The following is a 22,716-nucleotide window of genomic DNA, read 5'->3' as shown; positions in this document are numbered from 1 at the left end:
TCACATCTTCAGGCTCTACTTCTAAGTCTAGTTCTCTTGCTGTCAGCTCTAGTTCTCTTGCTGTCAGCCTGTCCTTTGAAGTTTTGAAGCCAGGCATTGACTTCTCTCTAGCTAGGAAAGTCCTAGATGGCATCTTCTTCCAATATAAGGCTGTTTCATCTACATTGAAAATCTGTTGTTTAGTGTAGCCACCTTTAACAATTATCTTAGCTAGATCTTCTGGATAACTTGCTGCAGCTTCTATATCAGCACTTGCTGCTTCACCTTGCACTTTTATGTTATGGAGATGACTTCTTTCCTTCAACCTCATGAACCAACCTCTGCTAGCTTCAAACTTTTCTTCTGCAGCTTCCTCACCTCTCTCAACTTTCACAGAATTGAAGAGAGTTAGGGCCTTGCTCTGGATTAGGCTTTGGCTTAAGGGAATGTTGTGGCTGGTTTGGTCTTCTATCCAGACCACTAAAACTTTCTCCATATCAACACTAAGGCTGTTTCATTTTCTTAGCATTCGTGTGTTCACTGGAGTAGCAGTTTGAATTTCCTTCAAGAACTTTTCCTTTGCATCTACAACTTGGCTAACTGGCGCAAGAGGCCTAGCTTTCGGCCTGTCTCGGCTTTTGACATGCCTTCCTCACTAAGCTTAATCATTTCTAGCTTTTGATTTAAAGTGAGAGACGTGCAACTCTTCCTTTCACTTGAACACTTAGAGGCCATTGTAGGGTTATTAATTGCCCTAATTTCAATATTGTTGTGTCTCAGGGAATAGGGAGGCCTGAGGAGATGGAGAGAGACGGGGGAATGGCCGGTTGGTGGAGCAGTCGGAACGCACACAACATTGATCGATTAAGTTTGCTGTCTTATATGGGTGTGGTTCATGGTGCCCCAAAACAATTACAATATTAACATCAAAAATTACTGATCACAGATCCCCATAACAGATATAATGATAATGAAAAAGATTGAAATATTGCGAGAATTACCAAAATGTGACACAGGGACACGAAGTGAGCACATGCTGTTGGAAGAATGGTGCCAACAGAGTTGCTCGACACAGGGTTGCCACAAACCTTCAATTTGTAAAAAACGCAATATCTGCGAAGCGCAATAAAGCAAAGCACAATAAAACAATGTATGCCTGTATTTGGTGTCTTTGGCCCACAATGTTTGTGTTTTCTGTGTTCTGACTGAAGTGGAATTTTATGATTCCATTTTTGTGATTCATGATAAGCTGAGAAGTGTCATGTAGAAGATGCAGCAGGGAGTTGGGCCCTCGCCATGCAAACCCAGGGCTGGCAATCTAATGACTCATCTGTTAGCTGGGACTTTCCAACATGCTTGCTTAATTATTGAGTCAGCCTCTCCCCATTGTCCTAGGGGAGAATTTTCAATAACGCAGTGGCTTCTATTCTCTTTGGTGCTCAGCTCTCATCCTTTCTGCAGCCATTGGCCACAGACAGTGCTATGGATAGGAGGAGCTACTCAAAGATACTAAATAGGAGTCTGAGGAACAGAGCAGCGTGAGTGACTGGTGTCAGTGAACAGAGACATATGACGCCTGCTCCAGGTTGGCACCCCCTCTGGAGCAGGGTGAGGCTGAGAAGCAGAGGGAGCAAAATGGAGTTGGCTAGAAAAATATTTTCGTACAGGAAAAATCATGAAGCAGAGTTATGCGCTTCTGCTGGTTCCTTTGTAAACCAGGCTAGAGAGGTACTTTTCTGCAGACAGCCTGCTGCCTCAGGGTGCTTTCCTGATCTTTGCTGTGGCTGTGGGATATGTGTCAGGAAGCCTAGCACCTCACTTCAAGGTCTAGAGTGAGCAATTTGGCTGATAGACTGTGGGAGAAGCTGCAGATGTCCCTCTCTTTCCTGCCCAGGTAGGAAGAGAGTCAAGGGGCTGATGACAGCTGATGGTTCCTGAGGCCATTGGCTGTAGGAGAAGAGCTGAGCTGAGAAGGAGCTGAATGACCACGTCACTGAGCTCTGGCTTTTCAGGCTCTCATTAAAGCACTGATGAGTGACCAGAGGAGGGCCCTGGGAAGAGCCCACCTCACTCTGTTCCATATGGACAGAAAGGGTTGTGCCTTCCAGCAGAGGAACAAATAGCTCATTCTACAGGAACTCCTTTCCTTAGTTTACTGCATCCCATCGAGCAGGAACAAGGCTGTAATGAATCCAAGCAGAGAGTGTCTGGAATACCTAGCAGTGGGTGGCTTCAGTTCCCACAATCCATCCAGATTCCAGGAGACATTCTCCAGACTCATTCCCCTAGAAAGGAGCTTGGCCACACAACCCAGATCCTCCTGCACCAGCAGCTGGGGACGGGGAACCATAGCATCTTCAGTGACTGCTGATTGTCTCTGATTAACAACAGCCTGGAGGCTTCGGATCTATGGCTGTTAAAGAGAACAGCACAGGCTGTCCTCACACTGGCCAGGGAATGTCCCAGTGCTACCTGGACCAGCAAGGAGGATGCCACTGGAAGGAATAATGTGGTTGCAATACATGAGGCAGAGGTTGTCTTGGGAGCTGCTGGCTGGGGAAGCTGGAGATGATGGTAGGGAGGTCTACAATACACTGTGGTCACTGCATTGAGCACACACCTGCGCCCTGGTGTCCATAAATCCTTGTGTCTATTGCTGACTCGGGTCCTGTTTGCTCACCAGAGAGCAGCATAAACCAGCCTGCACCTTTCTACTGCAGGCTGCCTGATCCAGCATGGCTGTTTCTGAGGAGCATCAGTAGGTTGGTGTGGGGTAGGAAGAAGCAGATGAGACAGCTTATGGATCTCAGTTTATGGGCCCCTTAGCCTCTTCCTGAGGGTCCAGTTATGTCTCTGGCATGCCACAGGGGGTAGGAGTGTGTGGCGCAGAGCTCGCTTGCCTGCTTCTGTTCCCCTTGGGGGTTTCCACTGTGGGTGAGTCTTCTGCTGCCAGTGGAAAAGAGGGGGTTGGAGTAGGGCCAGGATGTGGCCCTGTTTTAAATTAAGCGCACAAAGCTGAGCCCTTGGTGCTTGTTTGTCCTGCACTCTCATTATTCTAATCCCTTCAATCCCTTTGCTTATACATAGGCCAAACACCTCATCCATTTGGTGTGTCAGAATGACAAGGCATTCAAGTGGTGCCAGGGAGTGACAGAGATGAGCCCTGAGGCTATTCTGGAGAGCCCAAGCTTCTTCTCTGAGTGGGGTTCCCAGCACATTTGGCTGCTGATTCTGCTTCTCATGAACTCTGTCCTGTACTTGGCACAGGACAGGAGACCGGTGCTTGTCACAGAGCTGTCACCACCACCCCTTCTTCCCAGAGCAGCAAGAGAGGGATAGGCAAGTGGCAGTGCTATGCACAGGTTTTCTGTATCATCCAGGGTAGAAAATCTGTTGAATGCTCCTCTCTGTGTTGAGCTTTACTATCTCTCAGCTCTGAGGCCACCAATTCTGTTCTGTGGAGGAGGACGTTTTGTTTGGGACTCACTCACACCAGCCTATCTAGAGAGAACTTGAGAGCTGTCCTTCCTCGGGGTCTGGGATGGTCAAGGGGCATGCAAAGGACTGACTGTGCCACCCTGGTAAGAGGACCTTGGGATTAAATTTCTCTCCATCATGTGCTGAAACATTTGCAGCAGAAACTGGAGGAGGGCCTTCACTAGGTCAGCACAGCCAAATCCTATTATCCCTTAGACTGCTGCACATCCCTGTAGCATTAATACTTCCAATTGGTCAATCATGGCCTGGTCCTGACAGCCTCAGTGTTACTCAACCATGTATAGGGCAGCAGGTGGGATGAAAGAAGGAGTCAAGAGCGCAGGACTGGAGGGGACCTCCCAGGTCATTAAGTCAAAACTCTGGCTGTTGTGGTTGGCTGTGTGATAGCCCCACTTTCACCAAGCAGTGGTGCTCCAGCTCCAAGGAATAAGGTAGCGCTAGGAAAGCAGTTCCTGAGCCCAGCTGTTCTGATCTAAGCTTTTCTCATGTCTCCATTCTTCAGAGTGTCCAAGCAGCCCTCTTTACACCTATTCCACCTTGAGTCAGTCTCTAGAGCACCACCAGGTACTCTCAGGGCACCTGATGTCTCATCAGAGCCTTACACTTGCATTAGGACTACCCTGTGTCCTTGGAAAGTGTTTGTTATGGTGCTGCCTAGCATCACATTTGCCTTTTTTACAACAATGTGATGTTGGCAGCTTACAGTTGTCCTGTGAGCACTCAGGTCCCTCTCACTGGCTGCTCCCACTTGATGCACCCTTAGCTTGTGATAAATGTTTTTGTGGTTTGTCCCCAAGTGCTGCTGAGGTTCATCCCATTTTTACCACTCCATTGTACAGTCCAGCTCTTCCTCCACTGCTTGTGCCTCATGACACAGCGCATTTCATCAAGACACTTACTTTTCTGGGCCAAAGTCTTCAGTGAAGATATAAAGCCAGACCAAGCCATGAGGAATGCTCCCTCCTTGTCCTTCACCCTGAAATCTGCCCTCAGCTCCCCCTTTACACACTTCTTGCCAATCCCCATCTTCTCCCACTTAGCTAATACATTCCTATGTGGTGCTGTAGGAAAGGCTTTACTGCAGGCCAAATGGATGAGACCTATGGTGTTTCCCTTTTGGAAAACCAGTTCCCTTCCCAAAGGCTGTGTCTTATGTTGCATGCTGAGTCAGTGGCAGAGGCAGTGCTTGAACTTTGCAAGTTTTTGCTCACACAACCTGTTCACAGAAGGAGACACTACAGTGACAAGTTGGAGATTGGCCCCCTGTAATTCTGCTTGGCACTTGGGCACTGTGTGAGGATCAGTCACTGCCCTCTCTGTGGGATGGCACTGTGTTTCTCAACAAGGATCCTCTGTGGTGGACTGCTCCAGACTAGCAGGACCGGGGGCTGAGTTAGAGGACAAGACTTGCTTGCCAATCAAGGCTCACAAACATGACCTTGAGGGCTGTAAGAGTGATCTTAACAGGGTGGCTCATCAGAGGCACCACATCTGTTTTCCATGAGGATTCCAGAGCAGAGCAGTCGTCTGAGAGCCATCTCTGCAGCTGTAGCAAGCAAGTTCTGTGCAGCAGATGTGGGATTGCTGTCACCATGGAGGTTCCCACCAAACTGCTCAGTTCAGAGGCTGCCTAGGACACCTGTGTGGCTGAGACCTGAGCTCTGACCCAGGGCACCTGATGGGAGGCTCTGGGCTAAGGGGACCTGGAGGCTGAGGGAATGACAGAATAGCATCAACATCACCTGATCTGACAGCACAGGGCCAAAGGTGAACAACAAGGATGATGATTCCTTCCCATTTGTCAAAGACAATTGCATCGTAGCAAGCCCCAGAGACTAAAGAGCGATTGGAACTTGAGGCAGTGACAGAGAGGACCATATGCCTGCAGCCAGACAGACTACGCAGAGCTCATCTAAGAGACCTGAGAAACAAGGCTTTGTGGCAAGAGGCAGCCAAGGCCTGTGATGTGGAGGGAGGGCTGAAATGTCCCGGCTGATCAGAGCATCATCCCAATTCCCAGATTCTCTCTGTCTCCCATCCTCCAAGAGCTGTGGCTAAGCCAGAGCCTCTGCCAGTGCCTGTTCTGGACACTTAATCTCTGTGCCCTTCCTGGGAGCTCTTGATGAGCCCTGGCTCAGCTGTCCCTAGTGCCATGGCAAGGAAGGTGCCTAACCTCTGTGTGTGGAAGCACCTTGGCACACCTGCTGCTCTTTCCCACTGTGGTCTGATTCTGCTGAGGCCAGCTCATCTAGGAGGTGAAGGATAGCATCAACCTTCTGCTCCTGCTTGGGGTCACTCTCAGCCTGTGGGAGAGGAGGCTAGAAGGCATCAGAGAACAGTGTGTTGATTTTTTAATCAACTTGCAGGCACCATCCAGGCTCTGGAGGTTGGCTTAACTAAAAAGCAGTAGGGGAGAGAACAGAGCTCCACTCTACCTCACAGTCCTTCCCATGCCCAGCAAGGGCTCTCAGGCCCTAACTAGGCAGCAGGATCAAGGTCTCTTGGTTGAGCCAGTCTTTCTCTTCCACACAGATATCAATGAATGCCTGATGCAGGGTCTGTGCAAAGACGCTGAGTGTGTGAACACCCGTGGCAGCTTCCGCTGCACCTGCAAACCTGGCACCATGCTGGACCCATCCCGCAGCCACTGTATCTGTAAGTGCAGAGAACCCATCAAGCTGGGAGGGGGCAGTTGCCCAAGGCCCTCCAGGTATGGGCAGGACCCCACAGATCATGAGCTGGGTGGGGGCTGCAGTATGCTTCATGCCTCTTGCAAGGGTGTGTGGGTGCAGGGGGAGACACAGCATGCCTGTAGACTGTCCTATGTTTGTGTGCATGGGTACCTAGGTCCCTCTTCAGACAGGGCTTTTCTCCGTGGGCCTTTCATGGTCTTCTGCTCCTGTTCACTGCAGAGCCCTGAAGGAACATGCCTGTGGTGCAGTAGCAGAGGAGAAGAACAGCCTCCCTGTTTGACAGAGCTCCCACAGGAGCTGAATTAGTTTGGGACTGACACAGGTGGGAGTAATGGCCTGATGATTGATGGCCCAGAGGGTTTTCTGGGATGAGGATGGGGCAGTTCTTAGGGTAAGGTGGGAAGCACAGGCAAAGAGAGGCCTGAGGTGGAGAGGCTGAACATCCTTCCTCTCTTTGGTCAGTGTAGAGCTTGACACCAGGCTGATTCTGCCATTGTGTTTCAGCGGACAAGGCAGTGTCCATGGAACAGGGGCTGTGTTATCGCTCAGTAGCCGGAGGTGTGTGCTCCTTCCCCCTCTCCCATCAAATCACCCAGCAGATCTGCTGCTGCAGCCGTGTTGGCAAGGGCTGGGGGAAGAACTGTGAGAAGTGCCCTGTGCCTGGTTCAGGTGAGATGTGCCCACTTTGGCTTTGCCTGCTGTGATTAGACTGGGGCTTGGGCTTGCTTGAACTTATGTTGTCTTCTAGCTCCTTGCCTACAGCCAGTCCACAGTGAGACAGGGGTTATACAGTCCAGGGACCAGTGCACAGACCAGGGCTTGAGTGCAGAGGTCTGTGAGACACAGCACTAGACCATGTACATGGCTGCAAGACCTGGAGCAGAGTGATGCAGAGGTAGACCTGTGATACAGGTACAGCAGTCCAGGAAGCAGACCTGGGTAATATCAGGCAGATACAGAAGTCCCTGATAGGAAAACACTGTGCACCAGAGGGAGAACACAGCCATGTCTGTGCCTAGCTTTGCTTGACAGCTCTTTCTGTCTCTGCATCCCTTAAAATGAATGTTTCATCTACTGCTGGAGTGACAGTCAGGTGAGGAGGATGAGTTTAGCATCTTTCAGCATGTAGTGGGAAGGAGACAAAAGTGCAGAATTCCTTGGGGATGGGAAAGATCTGTGGGTGGTTTGTGCAGAGCATCCTGAGTGATGTGCAAAGCCCCCAGTGCCAGGATACCAGGGGTTCACTTTTATCTGCTCCCTTGCTCAGCTTCAACCTTCATGTGGCGTGATTCCTCCCCAACAGTACTGTCCCAGGGGATAGATGTAGTTTTTGTGTTCAGGAATGCTGGCCAGAACTTGTTAGAAACCCACCCTGCACTGTGGGCCAATTCCTTCCACTTGAAGCATCCACCCACTGCAGCCCAGATGTGTTTCTACCATGATTTAACCCTTAGAAATCTCCAGAAGATGATAGGATGGGAGAAACTGTCACCTACATTCACATACAGATGCTGTAGGCCTGTCTATTTTCACTCCTTCCTTCACTGTCCCACTGTCAAGTCTGGGTGCTATGAGCCAGGTTTTAGATTTGTAGTCTCTGCATCAGCCTTTCACCCCCTGCCCTCTAAAGCTTTGGCTTGATTTTCCCTCACAGAAGCCTTCAAGGAGATTTGCCCAGCAGGACATGGCTACACCTACTCTAGCTCTGATATCCGCCTGTCCATGAGAAAGGCAGAGGCAGAAGAGCTACCGCTCAGCTTGGAAGAGCAAGGGGAAAGCAGCAACGGGACATTAAATTGGGCAGGAGGAAGACAGCGACTTCAGGACAGCTTGCGTGGGAGCATCGTGGAGGCATTCCCCCATCCTGGCACCTCAGCAGGAGAGGGTAGTGCGGGATCTAATGCTCAAAGCTGCTCCATCTGGGCCTATAGCAAGGAAGGGCAAATTCCCAGGCCCTGTCTTGTCCCCATGTCTGGATTTCTAGCTGGTAGGGGCTCTCTGCATGTATGTGGATATGCAAGGTGTCTTTCAGTCCAACCAGTATCCACAGAACACTAGACAACCTCATCAAGCCCTTGGAGAGGAGGTTGAGTGTTCCAGGCTCCTGTGATCACATCTTTGCAGCTGGTGCTGGGTGGCCTGCTGAACCTGGCTGGGTGGCCAGGTTGCCTCTGCTTGGACCTCAGCTCTGTGTGGGAGTCTTGGCACTGCAGTCCTTAGGTCTTTGTCCAGTACAGCCAGAGAAAAGTGTGACCAATGGCTTGTGCCAGCATCTGCTGGAGTGGAAGTTCCTGGGGTCTGTGAAGGGCTGGGAGAGGAGTCCTCGTGTGTTGGCTTTGGGAACAAACTTACTGAGAAGAATGAGGGACTCAGAGGCAGTGTCTGGGAGGTGGGTGATGTTAGAGCAGCCAGGACTCAGGAAGGATGGCAGACCATCTTGTCTCTACTCACCATGCACTGTTTCACTTTCCAGGTGAAGTTTCTCCTGCTGGGCAGGTGAGTAAGGCTCATCTCACTAAGCCTGTGTATATCTGTGGTGGCATGATGGGCAGGAAAAGTGACATGTATCATACAAATAGATGATGGGGAGGTGTGAAATGTGATCAGAGATAGGACTAAGGAGAGGAAATAGCTGCTGGTTAAGGGAACAGAGTGTGAACTACAGACTCTTACACCTCGATTGAGCTGCTGTGGCTGAAGTCACTGCACCACTGGTTACCCTACCCTGTGCAGACCCCTACCCTGGAGTGTCCAACTGAGAAGTCAGAATGTAAAGTGGGATGCCAAGGTCCAGAGGAACTGTGCTTTGTTCAGGATGATGTGCTCAGAATGATGTAGCCCTGCCATGTGCACCCAGTCATAGCAGCAACTCCTCTCATGGCAGTGTCTCAGAGTGCAAGAGGAGCCGGGAAGTGTATGGGATGTGTCTCCGGGAAATTGCCTCTCAGCTATGTTCTTGTGGGAAAAGACAGTCTTATGTTTCTGTCCCTCAGGGCCCTGCTGATGCCACCCCAGAGCCTGCCACACACACTGGTAAGTGTCCAGCTGGCACGTGGTCAAGGTGGTAGTAGTAGAGAAGAGGTTTTGAGCTGCCTCCTCTGCATGGCACCAGCCAGTGCTGGGCAGGATGGGCTCCTGGCTGTACTGGCTAAGGGTCAGTGCAGAGGGAGCTCTTGTTACACAGTGGGTGGATGGTCAGAGATCTGTGGCTGTGGAGCAGCCAGTGTGGGGATGCAGGGATGTGGTGCCACTCCAGCAGGCCATGCTGGTTCTATGGGGAGTGACATAGATAAGGTTTTTTTAAATAACAGGATTGTGAGATTTCTGCACCTGGGCCTGACACCACCCCTGCCTTTTCCTATAAGTTGTCTCAGGGCTGTGGGTGTTGGGATACCCAGTGTGGGCAGGTCTTGCGCACACACTTGCACCTGGGATCCCAGGCTGGAGCTCATGTCTTTCTTGTTCTTCCTCAATCACCTCAGCAGAGAAAGAAGAGTCCCCGCATGCTCCTCCCATGCCTGGCACCACTACCCCCCACATTGATGCAGTTCCAACACAGATGTCAGCGCAAGACTCAGGTGTGTGTCCACAGCTCTTGGGGATTTCCCTCCTCTGTGGGCCTGGAACTACAGGGAAACTGTGCCCTCAGTTCTGTACGGGGCTTTCTCCTTTCCCAAACCTCTTGTCTTCCCACATGCCCCACTTGACTTCCACCCAAAAAGTCCCTGGCATAACACCCTGGAGTGTTGTCACTGCCTCACCCACCCTGTTCCAGCCTGACCCTGACTGCTCCCAGCCTGGGAAAGACAGCCGGGTGTGGGGAGATATGAGAGTGATCCTGTAAGGGGAGCAAAGAGTTTGGCTGTCTGTGTCCTTCCCTGCCTGCAGTTCATTTGTCTGACACAGCATGGCAGTGACTCCCAGAGAAGGGGAATCACGCGCTTGCTCCAGTTGCTTTGGCACCATTCCCTCTGCAGCAGAGTGTTGAGTCACTGGGAAGTCAGAGTGGAAGGGGAAGCATGTGGCTCCCAGGGGCGGGTTGTTTACTGCATGGATAACAAGAACTCTGTTGTTACAGGGTTGCCTAAGTGTCTGGGAGCGTGGCCTCTGCTCCTCTGCGCGGGGCTGGAGCACCTCTGGGAGAAGGCCTGACGGAGGCACCTTGCTATGGAATGTGCCTCCATCAATAGCCTTTTGTTTGAGGTTGGTCTGGCTGTGGGCCTGGCTGAGCATTGAGGGGTGTGCAGTGTCACTGCTGGCCTTCTTCTGCACCCCCTTGCTTCCCCACCACTGGCTGTCCCCTGTTCAATGGGGCGGTGGGAAGGCAGGTGAGTGTCCCACCCTGCTCTGGCCCAAGAAGGAGCCCCTTTGAATGTGCCATGCACTGCCACCAGCTGTCCTCCGAGACCTCTTGCCTGTATGGGGCTGGCTGGTTTCGTAACAGCACCTTGTGGGGTTGGGGCTCAGTTATGCAGGGGACTGCGGCATCCCAGCACAACTCAGGGCCAGAGGAGGTAGCAGGGTCTGCACTTGAGAATGCCATGTCCTCCCTACAGCCGCATGGACACAGGCTGCCTGAGGATTAGAGGAGCAAGCTGAGCCTGCTCCATTACTGTCCAAGAAGGGAACACGGAGACAGCAATCTCCCAGGAGTGTTAGTGGGGACACGAAACACAGACCTTGGACTTCCTGCACCCTTTTGGTGCTGCCCACAACCTCATGCTTTCTCCACCCCAGAGACCAGTAGCTGTTCCTCTTCACCCCTCTCCTGTGGAGCAGGCGCTTGTGTGCTCACCCTGGATGGATACAGCTGCTTGTGTCACCCAGGCTATCAGTTGCACCCCAGCCGCCTCAGCTGCCTTGGTACGTTGACGCCTTTTTTATTTCGAGAGGTGAGCAGGGAGATGTGCAGCATCGCAGCCCCACACCAGAGTGTGATAGGCAGGTTGGCATGTGAGGCACTAAGAGTTCAGGGCAGTGCTGACCTTCGGCTCTCTCCTGTAGAGACTTCCCAGTAGGGGAGAGGAGCCAGCCACCTGTCTCATGTAAGCGGTACTGGGGCTGGAGGACACCTGCTCTGACCACCAGCCTTTGTGCTCAGGGGAGGTTTTAAGAGCAGGCCCTCAGCACTCTCAGGGTGCTTGCTAGGGCTCAACAGACACTTGGGTCATGCAGACTCTCTGAGAGAAAGTTTTCTGGCATCTCTACTGGGCCTCTGCCCACCCTGTGCCCCACAGAGTTCAGGCCTGGAGGGAGGGTCAGCAGGGAGCTGCTAATGGTGACTGCCTTTCTTGCCTGAGCCCAGATGAAGATGAATGCCTGAAGGATCCTTGTGCTGGAAAAGGTCACTGTATCAATAATGTGGGCTCCTATGTATGCCTCTGCTACTCTGGGTACACCTTGATCGTCTCGGAGAACAAGCAGACCTGTCAGGGTAAGTGATATGCCGTCTGGCCCAGTGCTGCCACCACCACCAGGGTGAGGGAGAAGCTTTTTCTGAAAGGCCCCATCAGTTGGACCTTTCCAGACTCATCCTTCACTTGATTCTCCCTCCCTTGCTCTCTCTCATGTGCACATGCACATGCTCCTTTCTTGCAGGTCTGCCCTGGGAGAGCCTGATCCACAGGGATCACTCTCTCCTGCTGACTCAGGGACAGGACCCTGTCATGGAAGATGGCAATCAGCAAAGACCCCCTTAGAAATCCCAATGAGCTCTGCTCCGCCCTAGGCAGGACTCCCCAGCTCACATGTAGACATCTTCCATTGCCCTTTGCTGAGGGTTTGTAGGGAGTGAGTGGCAAGGGGAAGGGAGGTCACCAGCGTGTAGCTGCTTGCTGGGTGAAGGAAAGCTCTTTGCTTTGTTGCTGCTCTACATTTGTCATCAGCTGGAATTTAGGCTGAGCAAGTGGAAAGGCCTTGCTCCATCTGCTTGAGGCACATGGAGGCCAGGCCCATGGAGATAATGGGCAGGAGCCTGCAATGTGAGCCCTGATCACTGGTATAATGGTGGGGGGGAGGGGATCTGGGGGTGGACTGGGATGGGGATAGAGTAGAGTCCTGGCATGGTGCATCCCTGGGCAGAGCCTGCAGCAGGTGGAGCAGCTCCTCTTATGTACCCAGCCTTCCCCACTCTGGAAGGGGAAGACTTCAGGACTGTCTCCCTGTGTGTTGCCAAATTGGGATGAATGTGATCAGCCCTCCACATGCCCTGGGCAGCCATGCATCAACATGCCTGGCTCATACCGCTGTGAGTGCAAGGAGGGCTTTGTCATGAACCCCAGAGGACAGTGCGAAGGTGAAGCTTGTTGCTCCCTCTCCTCCTGCCCCTCCAACCCAGCTCTGTGCAGAGCTGAATACCTCCTTCCCTCACTGCTTGGTTGCACCTCCTGGAAAGGAGGATGGATCCACCCATTCTTGCCTGCCTTTTGCCTCCTGTGACAGCCACCTGTCCCCTCCCCACCCTGCAGGAGCGACAGGCTTTCCTGGGCTGAGAGAGGAGAGCTCTCTTTAGATCCTCTCCCATTTCCCCACCGAGTTCTGCAGCCTGTGCTAGTTTCCCAGTCTGGGAAGAGATGGCTGTGTATTTTAGTGCCATGTTGACTCTGTCACCATACCCCTGTGCTGCCCAGTGCATTGAAGGGAGAGCAGGCTGCAGAGACTCATGCCACCTGTCTCCACAAAATCCCATTCACTTGAAATAACCTGGGCCTTTCAGAGCATTTGAGCTTGTGAACATATGATCTGCCTAATCAAAGATCCCTCTTTCTCAATAGTTTTTTTTCCAGCAGAGGGTGGGAGCATGTTTAAGGGTACAGTATAGAAATTTGGGTGTGCACAGAATGCTGCTGTCCCACACACAGCTTCCAGGAAGCACTGGCTTTAAGGACTTCATGGGCAGGAGACTGCATCCTAATCATAGTTATGAAAGTCCGTGGTGAAACAACCCTGCACAGATGTTGTCTGATCCCTCTCTGCACCTGTAAGCATTTCAGTTCTTGATGATGTCCTGTGGCAGTGAGTTGCACTGCTGGATTATGTCAGCCCTCAGGGGTAGGTGCAGGTTCCCAAATGATAAGTGGGACTCTAACAAATGTCAACCAAGTCCTGACAAACTCAACACCCCTGTCCTTGGGAATCACTGTCTCAAAGGGGGACTCTGAGGTTCCAGCTGCAGGGGACATTCTGGAGACGCCTGCACTGTATGTCTTTTGGAGCCTGAAAGGAGTGTGGTTTTTTGGCAGATATCAATGAGTGTGTGGACCCCAGCCCTTGCCCCAGTGGGAAGTGTATCAATACCCTAGGGTCCTACAAGTGTGTCAGCTGTCCAGATGGTTATCGGCCCAGGAACGGGAGATGCATTGGTGAGGAACTTGGGTACTCAGCAAAGCACCCTCTCCCCTCATGGCAGTGCTGTGTACAAGCTTCAAACAGAGTGGGGGACAAGTGCAGCACATTTCTCTAGGGGACAGACAGTGCTTGTGGCCAGAGCACAACACCCTTGTGGTTTGGGCGGTGGGGATGGCCCAGGGGTCTCTGAGCATCCTTGCCATGCTGTGTTGCCCTTTGCTATGTCATGTAGATGTGGACGAGTGCCTTGTGGAGGGGACCTGTGCTCATGGACAGTGTGTCAACCTGGACGGCTCCTTCCGTTGTTCCTGCTACCAGGGCTATGAGGTGACACTTGATGAGAAGAGTTGCCAAGGTACTGGGGAGCTCTTATTTTAGACTCATCACCCTCAGAAGTGTCATGCACCCAATACAGAGTTTTTCTTAGGCTCTTCTTGAGTGCTTGGCTCTGCTGCCAATAATTAGTCCTGAGCCTCTGGCCCCAGTGTCGGCCTGTTTCCTCAGCACAGCTGCTCCTGGTCCCCCTGCTTATGGTGTCTCTCTATCCTTCCCACCCATCCCGCTCTCACTTGTGTGTTTATGCAGACATCGACGAGTGTACAGCTGAGGCTGCCTGTCCCTCTGGACTCTGCCTCAACACCGAGGGCTCCTACTCCTGTGTGGCTTGTGATTCTGGCTATGCCGTCTCCAGAGATGGCAGCATGTGTGAAGGTATCCCTTTCCTAGGGACAGAGGAATGGATGCTGGGGGCAATGTGTTCTCAGGAAAGGGAGGGACATAGCCATAGCTGAGTTATTGGTGGAGCCTGAAGATTTCTATAGCCTCACAATCCTTCTCCAGTTCTTTACTGTTGTTCAAGGGCTCTGCTGTGCCAGATATGTGTGGTAGAAAGTTAATACAAGTATGGATCTGTATTGTTTGCATTGCTCAGACATGAGAGTCCCATGTGAGAGAGCCCAGTGTTCCAGCCCTACAGCTCAACTGCCCCAGCACAGACAGGAAAAACTCCCTCTCTGCCTGGCTCCTGGCCCCCAGGGTATGTCCTAGGCCATCATTAGAGTTAGCTCAAGGCAGATTCCTTATTTGGAGCAAGGGAAGGAAGAGGGCAGAGCTGGCAAAACTATTTGGTTAAAGATTGTCCCATGGACTGAGAATCTCTCTCTAGAGAGCCACAGGACTCTGCAACCTGCACATAGGTGCCAGACAGCCTCCTGGAGGAGTTTGCCTTTGATGTGAATCTCAGAAGTCCCCCCTGCATGGAGGCCTCCAATAGGATAAGAGAGGGTGGTTTTCCCCTCTCTCTTTTCCTCTGTATTGCTATCTGAGAAATCCAGTGTGAAATGATGTCACTTTCCATCTGATTTTTGGGTGAGATGGATGAACAACGGTTTCACAGAATCACAGAATAGTTAGGGTTCCAGGGGACCTCTAGAGATCATCTGGTCCAACCCCCCTGCTCAAGCAGGGTCAGCTAGAGCAGGTTGTCCAGGACCTTGTCCAGCTGGGCTTTGAATATCCCTGAGGATGGAGACTCCACAACCTCACTGGGCAACCCGTTCCAGTGTTCAACCGTCCTCACAGTGAAGAAGTGTTTTCCTGTATTCAAGTGGAATTTCCTGTGTTTCAGTTTGTGCCTGGATTTGGTCCCTTCTGTCTGCCCTCCTCCTTTTCCAAGACTCCACATGACCCCCTTCACAGCCACCTTGCCCTGGCTGTGTCACGAGGGCTCCTTATCAGGGTTTGGTGCTGTTTGGGTCACACTGACCCAATGGCAGGATGGCATGTTCTTCTCTGCTTCAGCTGGTGGCCTTGTCTCTGGATCTGGGTTTTATATTTGAAGAATGATAAGAGTTTCATGATAGTTTTGTGATAAATAAACTAGGTTATGGTTCATCTCCAAAAGGATGCAAGAGCATCCCTGCTGCTTGCAACCCTTCAAAACTGAGCAGTTGGGCACTATCCTGCCCTGAGGTGGTAGGGAACAATGATCATTTATGCTTATAGCATGCTCAGTGCTCTGCAGAGAAGAAGAGAAGGTCCCTGCCTTGAGCACCAGGCTCAGTGCTTTCGCTCCTAACAGGAGAGAATGGTAGAGCAGGACCTTCTCCACCAGCATGTCTTCTGCTGCCTGAACACCAGCCCTTACAGGAAAGTACCTCCTTCCTTCTGCCTTGCGCATGGTTTCTGGAAGAGGAGGGCAAAGCCCTGCCTTTTAGGTAACTGTCCTGCAGAAGGTGGGAGCAAGGAACATTGCTGCTTTGAGGCTGAGCATGGAGACTTGCCTTCTGCCCTTGCCCCCTGCCCACATGCACCATGGGCTCTACAAGAAACTGCAGTCTGCTGGCATTGCACAGCCCTCCATTAGAGGGAAGGCATCAACTCTGTCCTCTGTTGTGAGCAAAACTTTCAGAGTATCAGCAGTCTCTGGCTAAGGCCTGGGGGGAGCTGGGGTGAGAGGGTTTGCTGGAGGCTCTGCAACTGGGGAAGAGCTGATACAGGCCCCTGCCTTTGCACAGAAAGGCATCATAGGCAAGTCTGGCAGGTGGGAAAGCAGAACCAGAGAAGGTGTTGCTGGTGCTGGGTTGCTGGGTTGATGTCTGCTCTTGTGCAGTTGACTGAGGAGGTTTGTCAGCAACTGTGGCTCTGCACTGGGCTCTTGGTGGTCATGGTAGCCAGAGCAGAGCTCCAGTGGAGGTGGATACTGGAGCTAGCACCCTCTGAGTTTGTCTGTGAGTGCTCAGCTCAGGGCTGGGATCCAGGTCATCCAAGTGCCTCAGGGTGTGTGTGTGTGTGGGGGGGGGGTGTAAAAGGCCTGGGCTGACTCCTCACACCTCAGTAACAGGGAGTCTCTGCCCTCTTCTCACTGTGATGGAGCGCTCTGTGAGGGCGACCTGAGCCTGCCTTGCAGGCTGTCAGCTGGGTGACGGCTGTGCTGGGTGGGCATCTTTGCCAGTAGTGGCTGCAGCTGGGGCCTCACTCTGTGCTGTGACATTCTGTTTGGGCAGATGTGAACGAGTGTGAAGATCCTGCCATTCAGTGTGTGGGGGGAGAGTGCAGGAACACTCCAGGCTCCTATCAGTGCCACTGCCAGGCTGGCTTTGAGCTCATCAATGGCACCATGTGTGAAGGTACAAGTCGCATCCCTGTAACCCTCTCAGTCCCCAACATTCAGCAACCCCATGGATCCGCCTTTTGTCTTGGCAGGGAAGATGCCAGTACCAAAGTAGGTGATGCCACCATGCTGGGCACACCCCTAGGGTGGCCAAACACAAGGTCATCATGGATGGGGAAGAGCCTCTTTTTCTCAATGGCAAGAAAGCCAGGGGGATCAGGAGCCCTGGAGAGCTGCCTCTAAGGGACTGGAGGGGAGGATCCATGTGGCTTGGGTAAGGGATGTTTCCCAGAGCTGAGTTCATGGCTTTGATTCTTCTCCCTCTGCAGATGCGAATGAGTGCTTGAACAGTGAGATCTGCAGCCCCAGTGGTGAGTGTCTCAACAGTCATGGATCCTACTTCTGCATTTGTGCTTCTGGCTTCTCAAATGCGGCTGGTGGAGTCAGCTGCCAAGGTGAGCTGGCGAATGGCAGGGACATACCTCAGGTCCTGCCCTTCACCCCTCCCCTGCTGCAAGAGCCAAGCTGACAATTTTTCCTGCTCTTGCAGATGTGGATGAATGTGCAGACAAGTCCCGATGCTTGCAAGGCCAGTGCCTGAACACAGAAGGCTCCTACAGGTGTCTGTGTGAGAATGGGTTCAAGCACTCCCAGGAGACTGATGACTGCGTAGGTGAGAGCTCATCCTGGGGGAGATCGGACCCCCGGGACACAGGGGGAAGGATGTAACCTCTGGCTGATGCAGGGATGGAGCATTCTGGTTCCCAATGCCCAAAGTTGCTGATGGCTTCTAAGGAGGGGTAGCTCAGTAGTTCAGGGTCTCTGGCAAATTGAAGCCGGTTGAGGCTCTGCAGTGGGTTAGCAGGGTCCTTATTTGACTGTCCTTGTCCTTTTGCACTCCTCTTTCTGAACCTCTTGGTGCTGGCCTGCAGACGTGGATGAGTGTAAAGAATATGGGGATGCCGTCTGCGGCGCATGGAGGTGCCAGAACAGCCTGGGCTCCTACCATTGTATCATGGGCTGCCAGCCTGGTTTCCACTGGACCCCCCTGGGTGACTGCATTGGTGAGTACAGCCCCAAGTGTCCCTGTCCCTCCTCCTGGCAGGTGGCTGCGGGACATCTCTGCCAGGGGTGTGGGGGGAGGAGACAGAGAAGGAAGCATGTGGCCAGTAGGGAGACAGATAATGCTGAGAGCTTGTTTTCCTGGCTGAGCTGCCTGCTTATGTCTAGACTTCTCTCTTCCTGGCATCTGGAACAGACACTGCATTGTGTTGCTTTCCCTCTCAGGGAGAGTCCTGAGCAGGTTACAGCCTTTCTAGGGCTGGGACTGGACTGCAGCCCCTGCTAAGCTGTGCTTGCTGGATCTACTGCCTGTGCCAGTCACTTGGCAGGGGTGGGTGAGGGGAAACGCTGCTGGTACTGCAGTGTGTTAGGCTGAGGAGTCTGGGTTTGGAGTTCAGGCTCCAGCCCCAAGCAAAGGGAGAAGCGCAAAGGGGTTTCTGCAGTTTTTAAGGCTTCCTGTGGCTCAGGAAAGGCTGTGACAAAGAGGAGCTGCTGCCAACCACTGGGCTCAAGGCTGTGCCAGCATTCAGAGCACCTGGAGCTGCTCCTGGCTTTGGGAGCAGCGGGCTGTGGGCAGGTGGCTGTCCTGGCTGCTCCAGGGAGTTCTCCCTGATATAGTGGCAGGAGGGGAGTGAGGTGCAGCCGGAAGACTGTAGACAGAGGACTTGGTCACAACTGTCCAACCCCTCTGGGCTGGAGCAAGGCAGAGATCCCTCCCTGACTTTGTGGCACATGGAGAAGGATCCAGGTCAGCATGGTCAGGAGCAGGATGGCATCACCCTGGATCTATCTGCTCATCCCCACCCCTCTGCAATTGCCATGCACGCTTCAGATGTACCCTTGTATCTCCTACTGATGTGAGCCTGTAGGAACCAGGTTCCATGTCCCTTTACACCTCTGCAAGGACCTCTGCTACCCTCAGTTGCCACTGCCAGCTGCCTCCTGCGCTTCCCTTCCATCTTCTGTTCCCACCCTGCTCCTGTCCCACTACCCATTTGGTTTCTCTGCAGCTCTGGGTGTTGCTGGAAGCTGCTCTAACACACACACTCATAGTAAGGGAATGAGCAGGGCAGCTGGACCCAATCCCTCACACCAAGGTAATGCCTGCCCTGTTCCCTGTGCCTCAGAGTCAGAGCAGAAGTGGATGGGCTGGAGGAGTCCCTTGGAAGAGGTGGTTTCTAGGGTGATTCCTGCTCTCTCCTCTCCTGCAGACATAGATGAATGTGCCAATGAGACACTGTGTGGGAGCCATGGCTTCTGTGAGAACTCGGATGGCTCCTTCCGCTGCCTCTGTGACCGTGGCTATGAGAGCTCACCCTTCGGGCACTACTGCATTGGTGAGAGCCACTTGCTCGGGGCCCTGTCCCCCATGATCGCTCTACGGATCAGTGAGGACAAGCCATTGGTGGATGCTTGGCCAGCGTGGGTCAGCTCCACAGGCCTCGTAGAGCAGTGCCTCCAGTGTGTGACTGCTCCCAGGGCATGGGCAGGGACCATGTCCAGGCATGGAGAATCCCAGACACAGACAAGGCAGTCCTTGGGGGCAGAATCTGTCCCATCCTGTTCTGATAACACACCAGACCCTTAGGACGGCAGAGGAATGGGGCTCTATGAGAGGGCAAGTGGCCTTCCTGTGAATATGGAGCCCTTTTCTGTGCAGGTGGAAGGAAGCTGCTTGGGGACTAGAGACTCCAAAGGTGCTGGAGAGATCTTTTGATGGGTACCTAGGGAGAATGGGCAGGACTGAATATAAGAAAAAACTTTTTCACCATGAAATGAAACAGATGTCCAGAGAGGTCATGCAGTCTCCATCCTTGGAGTTTTTCAAGACCTGACTGGGTAAAGCCCTGAGTAACCTGGTTTGACCTCATAGCTGACCCTGTTTTGAGCAGGAGGTTGGACTAGAGACCTACAGGGGTCCTTTCCAACCTGAATGATCCTATGAGCCTATAACTCAGAGCAGCTGGAGTTCAGGCTCCCTGCATCCCCTGGGAGCAGAGCAAGATGCACTTGCCAGTCTTGTGTTTAGCCACAGTGTTAACAGAGCTCCCAGTTCTTCCCCCATGCGGTACATCTCCTTGTTGATGGGTGACCCAATGCTGCAGACCATACAGAGACTATCCACGCTGAGACAGGGTTCCCCAGTGTGCAGAGCAGCCACGCTCTCCTGCTCTTGTTCTGTGAGCAGACACCCATCACTGCCCCTTGCTTTGCAGATGTGAATGAGTGTGAGCTGATGGTCGCTGTGTGTGGGACTGCACTCTGTGAGAACGTGGAGGGATCATTCCTGTGCCTGTGTCCCAGTGACCATGAGGAGTACAACACAGAGGCTGGGGAGTGCCAGCCACGAGCAGCCATGGGTGAGATGTAGCTAGGGCTGGAGCATGGCAGCCCTAGCTGAAGTGAGATACATCTGGGGAGGTCACAGGGAGCTGCCAGGGCTGCACAGGGCCACTCAGGTATGGGTGAGCTTTCTTCTGGGAAGAGCTGAGGAGCCAAGGAGGTGGGGATCTGGGAAGGCCATGTTGCCAGTGATGGGTTTGCTCTGGGACCTCCTGGGTATGGGATGCTGCAGTGAGGTACTGAGGACCCCATCCCATCCCTACTCTGCTGTGTCCTAGAGGGCCCTGAGAGACGCACAGCCCATCTCCCTGGCAGCATGGAGCACAAGCAGTGTTACTACCACATCAGTGACATTAGCCTGTGTGATAGTGTCCTGGCCAAGAACATCACCAAAGAAGAGTGCTGCTGTACTGTGGGGGCGGCCTGGGGTGACAACTGTGAGACCTACCCCTGCCCCATCTTGGGCACAGGTAGGACTGTGGCCTCACCACTCCCTTCCCAAGCCCAGGCAGGGCCAATGCTCTGCCCACCAGCTCCCAGTTTGGTTGCACTGAAGAGCTGTTTGCTTTTTTCCCATCTCTCCTTGGCATCTGCCTCCTGGCCAGTGGAGTATGAAGAGATCTGCCCTCTTGGGAGGGGTTATGTTCCCCAGGAAGACTTGCTCTTAGGAGAAGTCTCTTTCACAGGTACTAGCACTATTTTCTCTTCTTTCTTCCAGGTGAGAGTGATGGGAGTGGGAAAAGCCCTGCAAGGAGATGGATTCACAGAACTATCTCCCCAGGGTGGTGGTGGGGAATGCTGACATCCTGCTGAAAGAAATGGCTGCTTCCCTCCATCCAGAGAAATCAGATTCTTGATATCACTGAGCCAGTAGTGCCCCTTCTGCCAGTCCTGCCTCACTGCTAGCAGTGATTCTCTCTTGGTAGAAATGTACCATGCACATTTCAAATGAGGGATGGGGTCCAGTAAGACATACAGCCCTTCCAGTTGCTGATCTGAATCCCCCAGTGGGTGGCTGGCTCCAAGACACTTTACCTCCAGGGGTCTCTGTTCTCAACCCTCCAGAAATATGTTTGCATTTCCTGTTTGTGGAATTATCTTGCCTAAAGAGATCCCCTGTCATCTGTCCTCATGCTCTGCCTGTGGGTGCTTCCCCATCTGCTTGCAGACATAAGGCAGGTGGAAGAGGAAGAGGGCTCACTTTGGGGCCCACTGGCGGTCCAGGCTAAGATACTGTACTGGCTTTCTGCAGCACAGAGTCCAGCATGCCCTGCTTCCATGGCTCTGGTCCCTGAGACTCTCTCTCTCCCTCCATCTCTTTCTCAGATATGGATGAGTGTGAGATATTCGGCTCTGAATTCTGCCGCAATGGACAGTGTTTGAACACGGTGCCAGGCTACAAGTGCTTCTGCCGTACAGGCTACATCTATGACTCTAGCAGGCTCGAGTGTGTTGGTAAGATGGCCCCAAAGAGCAGAAGGGGCCCACACTGTGTGAGAAGGGTCAGCAGTGCTGCTGCATTCTTTGTTGTCCCTGCTGTCTGTGTTATAGGGCCAGCTCTGGCTAACAGCTTCCTGGGACCTTCCTAGGGGAATGGGGGAAGAAGTGACAGAGACCCCCAGGGCAGGGGTAAGCCCCTGTTGCCCACACTTGCCAGCCTAAAAAGTTGTTCTGTCCTTGTGCATCGGCAGATCAGGACGAGTGTCAGAATGAAGTGTACTGCATCAATGGTGAGTGTCTGAACACAGCCGGCTCCTACCACTGCTTCTGCAGCCTCCCCCTTGTGCTGGATGCAACCGGCAATCGCTGTGTGAACCTCTCTAGCAGGGCAGGTAAGACTGAGCCACGGTATCAACCTACCTTTACCCCAAACATCTCGCCCTGCAGCTGAGCGCCTGCAGAGACGTGCACAACCCTAGGGGCTGCCGACAAGGGAGCAGGGGGTCGGGGCTCAGTGTCAGGCTGAAGGGTGTGAGCGCCAGGCCCAGTCTGGAGCCCAGGACAGGCAGGGCATGTTTGTCTCTCTCCAGATGTGGGAGATTGCACCTTCCTTGCACCTTCCAGCATCCTTTGCTTGTGTCACTCTCAGATGCCCTGGACGAGTACGAAATCCACTTAGATGTCTGCTGGCAGACTGTCTCTGACTACATCTGCCAAGACCTGCTGCATGGGGAGCAGACCACGTACACAGAATGCTGCTGTCGGCTTGGTGAAGCCTGGGGTCAGAACTGTGCACTCTGCCCGCACAGGTCCTCTGGTGAGAATGTGCAGGCATGGGCAATCAGCACTATGGCAGAGGTGGGGACAGGCTAGGCTGTGGCTGGTCATGCCACCCATGGTCGGCCATGTATGGCTGCAGCTATGGCTCCTCTTGTTTTCCTCATTGCCAAAGCCATCTCAAGGACTGAGTGAGCTCCCCTGCCTCTCCAGGGGCTGAGGTGCAACAGTGGGCTGGGATATAGCTGAAAACTGTTTTGAAATGAGTCCAAGGTGTTTGAGAGGGGAGTGACTCTATGCTCCATACTGCTCCACTCCAGGCCTCATAAGCCCAGTCCTGCTCAACTTAGAAGTGCAGTAGTGCCTGGGAGGTGAGCACACTGGGAGTTTGGGTTCACTGTTCAAGGACTCCCTGGCTCCAGACAGGAGCTGGTCTCCTCAGAGATGGGGTCCCCATCAGCAAGC

At 53.0% G+C, this 22,716-nt stretch overlaps 1 protein-coding gene across 1 annotated transcript in view; it reads left to right on the top strand.

Moving 5' to 3' along the window:
- LTBP2 (latent transforming growth factor beta binding protein 2) overlaps nucleotides 1–22,716 on the top strand; it is an 88,886-nt gene that overhangs the window by 60,757 nt on the left and 5,413 nt on the right. The window contains exons 10-31 of the mRNA XM_067296794.1: nucleotides 6,010–6,132; nucleotides 6,675–6,839; nucleotides 7,825–8,055; nucleotides 8,644–8,666; nucleotides 9,164–9,203; nucleotides 9,653–9,748; nucleotides 10,908–11,033; nucleotides 11,476–11,604; nucleotides 13,412–13,531; nucleotides 13,750–13,872; nucleotides 14,103–14,228; nucleotides 16,523–16,645; nucleotides 16,959–17,084; nucleotides 17,180–17,302; nucleotides 17,562–17,693; nucleotides 18,903–19,028; nucleotides 19,908–20,051; nucleotides 20,313–20,504; nucleotides 20,640–20,720; nucleotides 21,361–21,489; nucleotides 21,726–21,866; nucleotides 22,124–22,291. Of these exons, the coding sequence (XP_067152895.1) occupies nucleotides 6,010–6,132; nucleotides 6,675–6,839; nucleotides 7,825–8,055; nucleotides 8,644–8,666; nucleotides 9,164–9,203; nucleotides 9,653–9,748; nucleotides 10,908–11,033; nucleotides 11,476–11,604; nucleotides 13,412–13,531; nucleotides 13,750–13,872; nucleotides 14,103–14,228; nucleotides 16,523–16,645; nucleotides 16,959–17,084; nucleotides 17,180–17,302; nucleotides 17,562–17,693; nucleotides 18,903–19,028; nucleotides 19,908–20,051; nucleotides 20,313–20,504; nucleotides 20,640–20,720; nucleotides 21,361–21,489; nucleotides 21,726–21,866; nucleotides 22,124–22,291 (2,787 nt within the window). The remainder of the gene's footprint in view (nucleotides 1–6,009; nucleotides 6,133–6,674; nucleotides 6,840–7,824; nucleotides 8,056–8,643; nucleotides 8,667–9,163; nucleotides 9,204–9,652; nucleotides 9,749–10,907; nucleotides 11,034–11,475; nucleotides 11,605–13,411; nucleotides 13,532–13,749; nucleotides 13,873–14,102; nucleotides 14,229–16,522; nucleotides 16,646–16,958; nucleotides 17,085–17,179; nucleotides 17,303–17,561; nucleotides 17,694–18,902; nucleotides 19,029–19,907; nucleotides 20,052–20,312; nucleotides 20,505–20,639; nucleotides 20,721–21,360; nucleotides 21,490–21,725; nucleotides 21,867–22,123; nucleotides 22,292–22,716) is intronic.

This window comes from Apteryx mantelli, chromosome 4, assembly GCF_036417845.1.
Source record: "Apteryx mantelli isolate bAptMan1 chromosome 4, bAptMan1.hap1, whole genome shotgun sequence".
Lineage (NCBI taxonomy): Eukaryota > Metazoa > Chordata > Aves > Apterygiformes > Apterygidae > Apteryx > Apteryx mantelli.
Note: the sequence above shows the minus strand (reverse complement) of the source record. Positions and strands in the feature narration are given on the sequence as shown.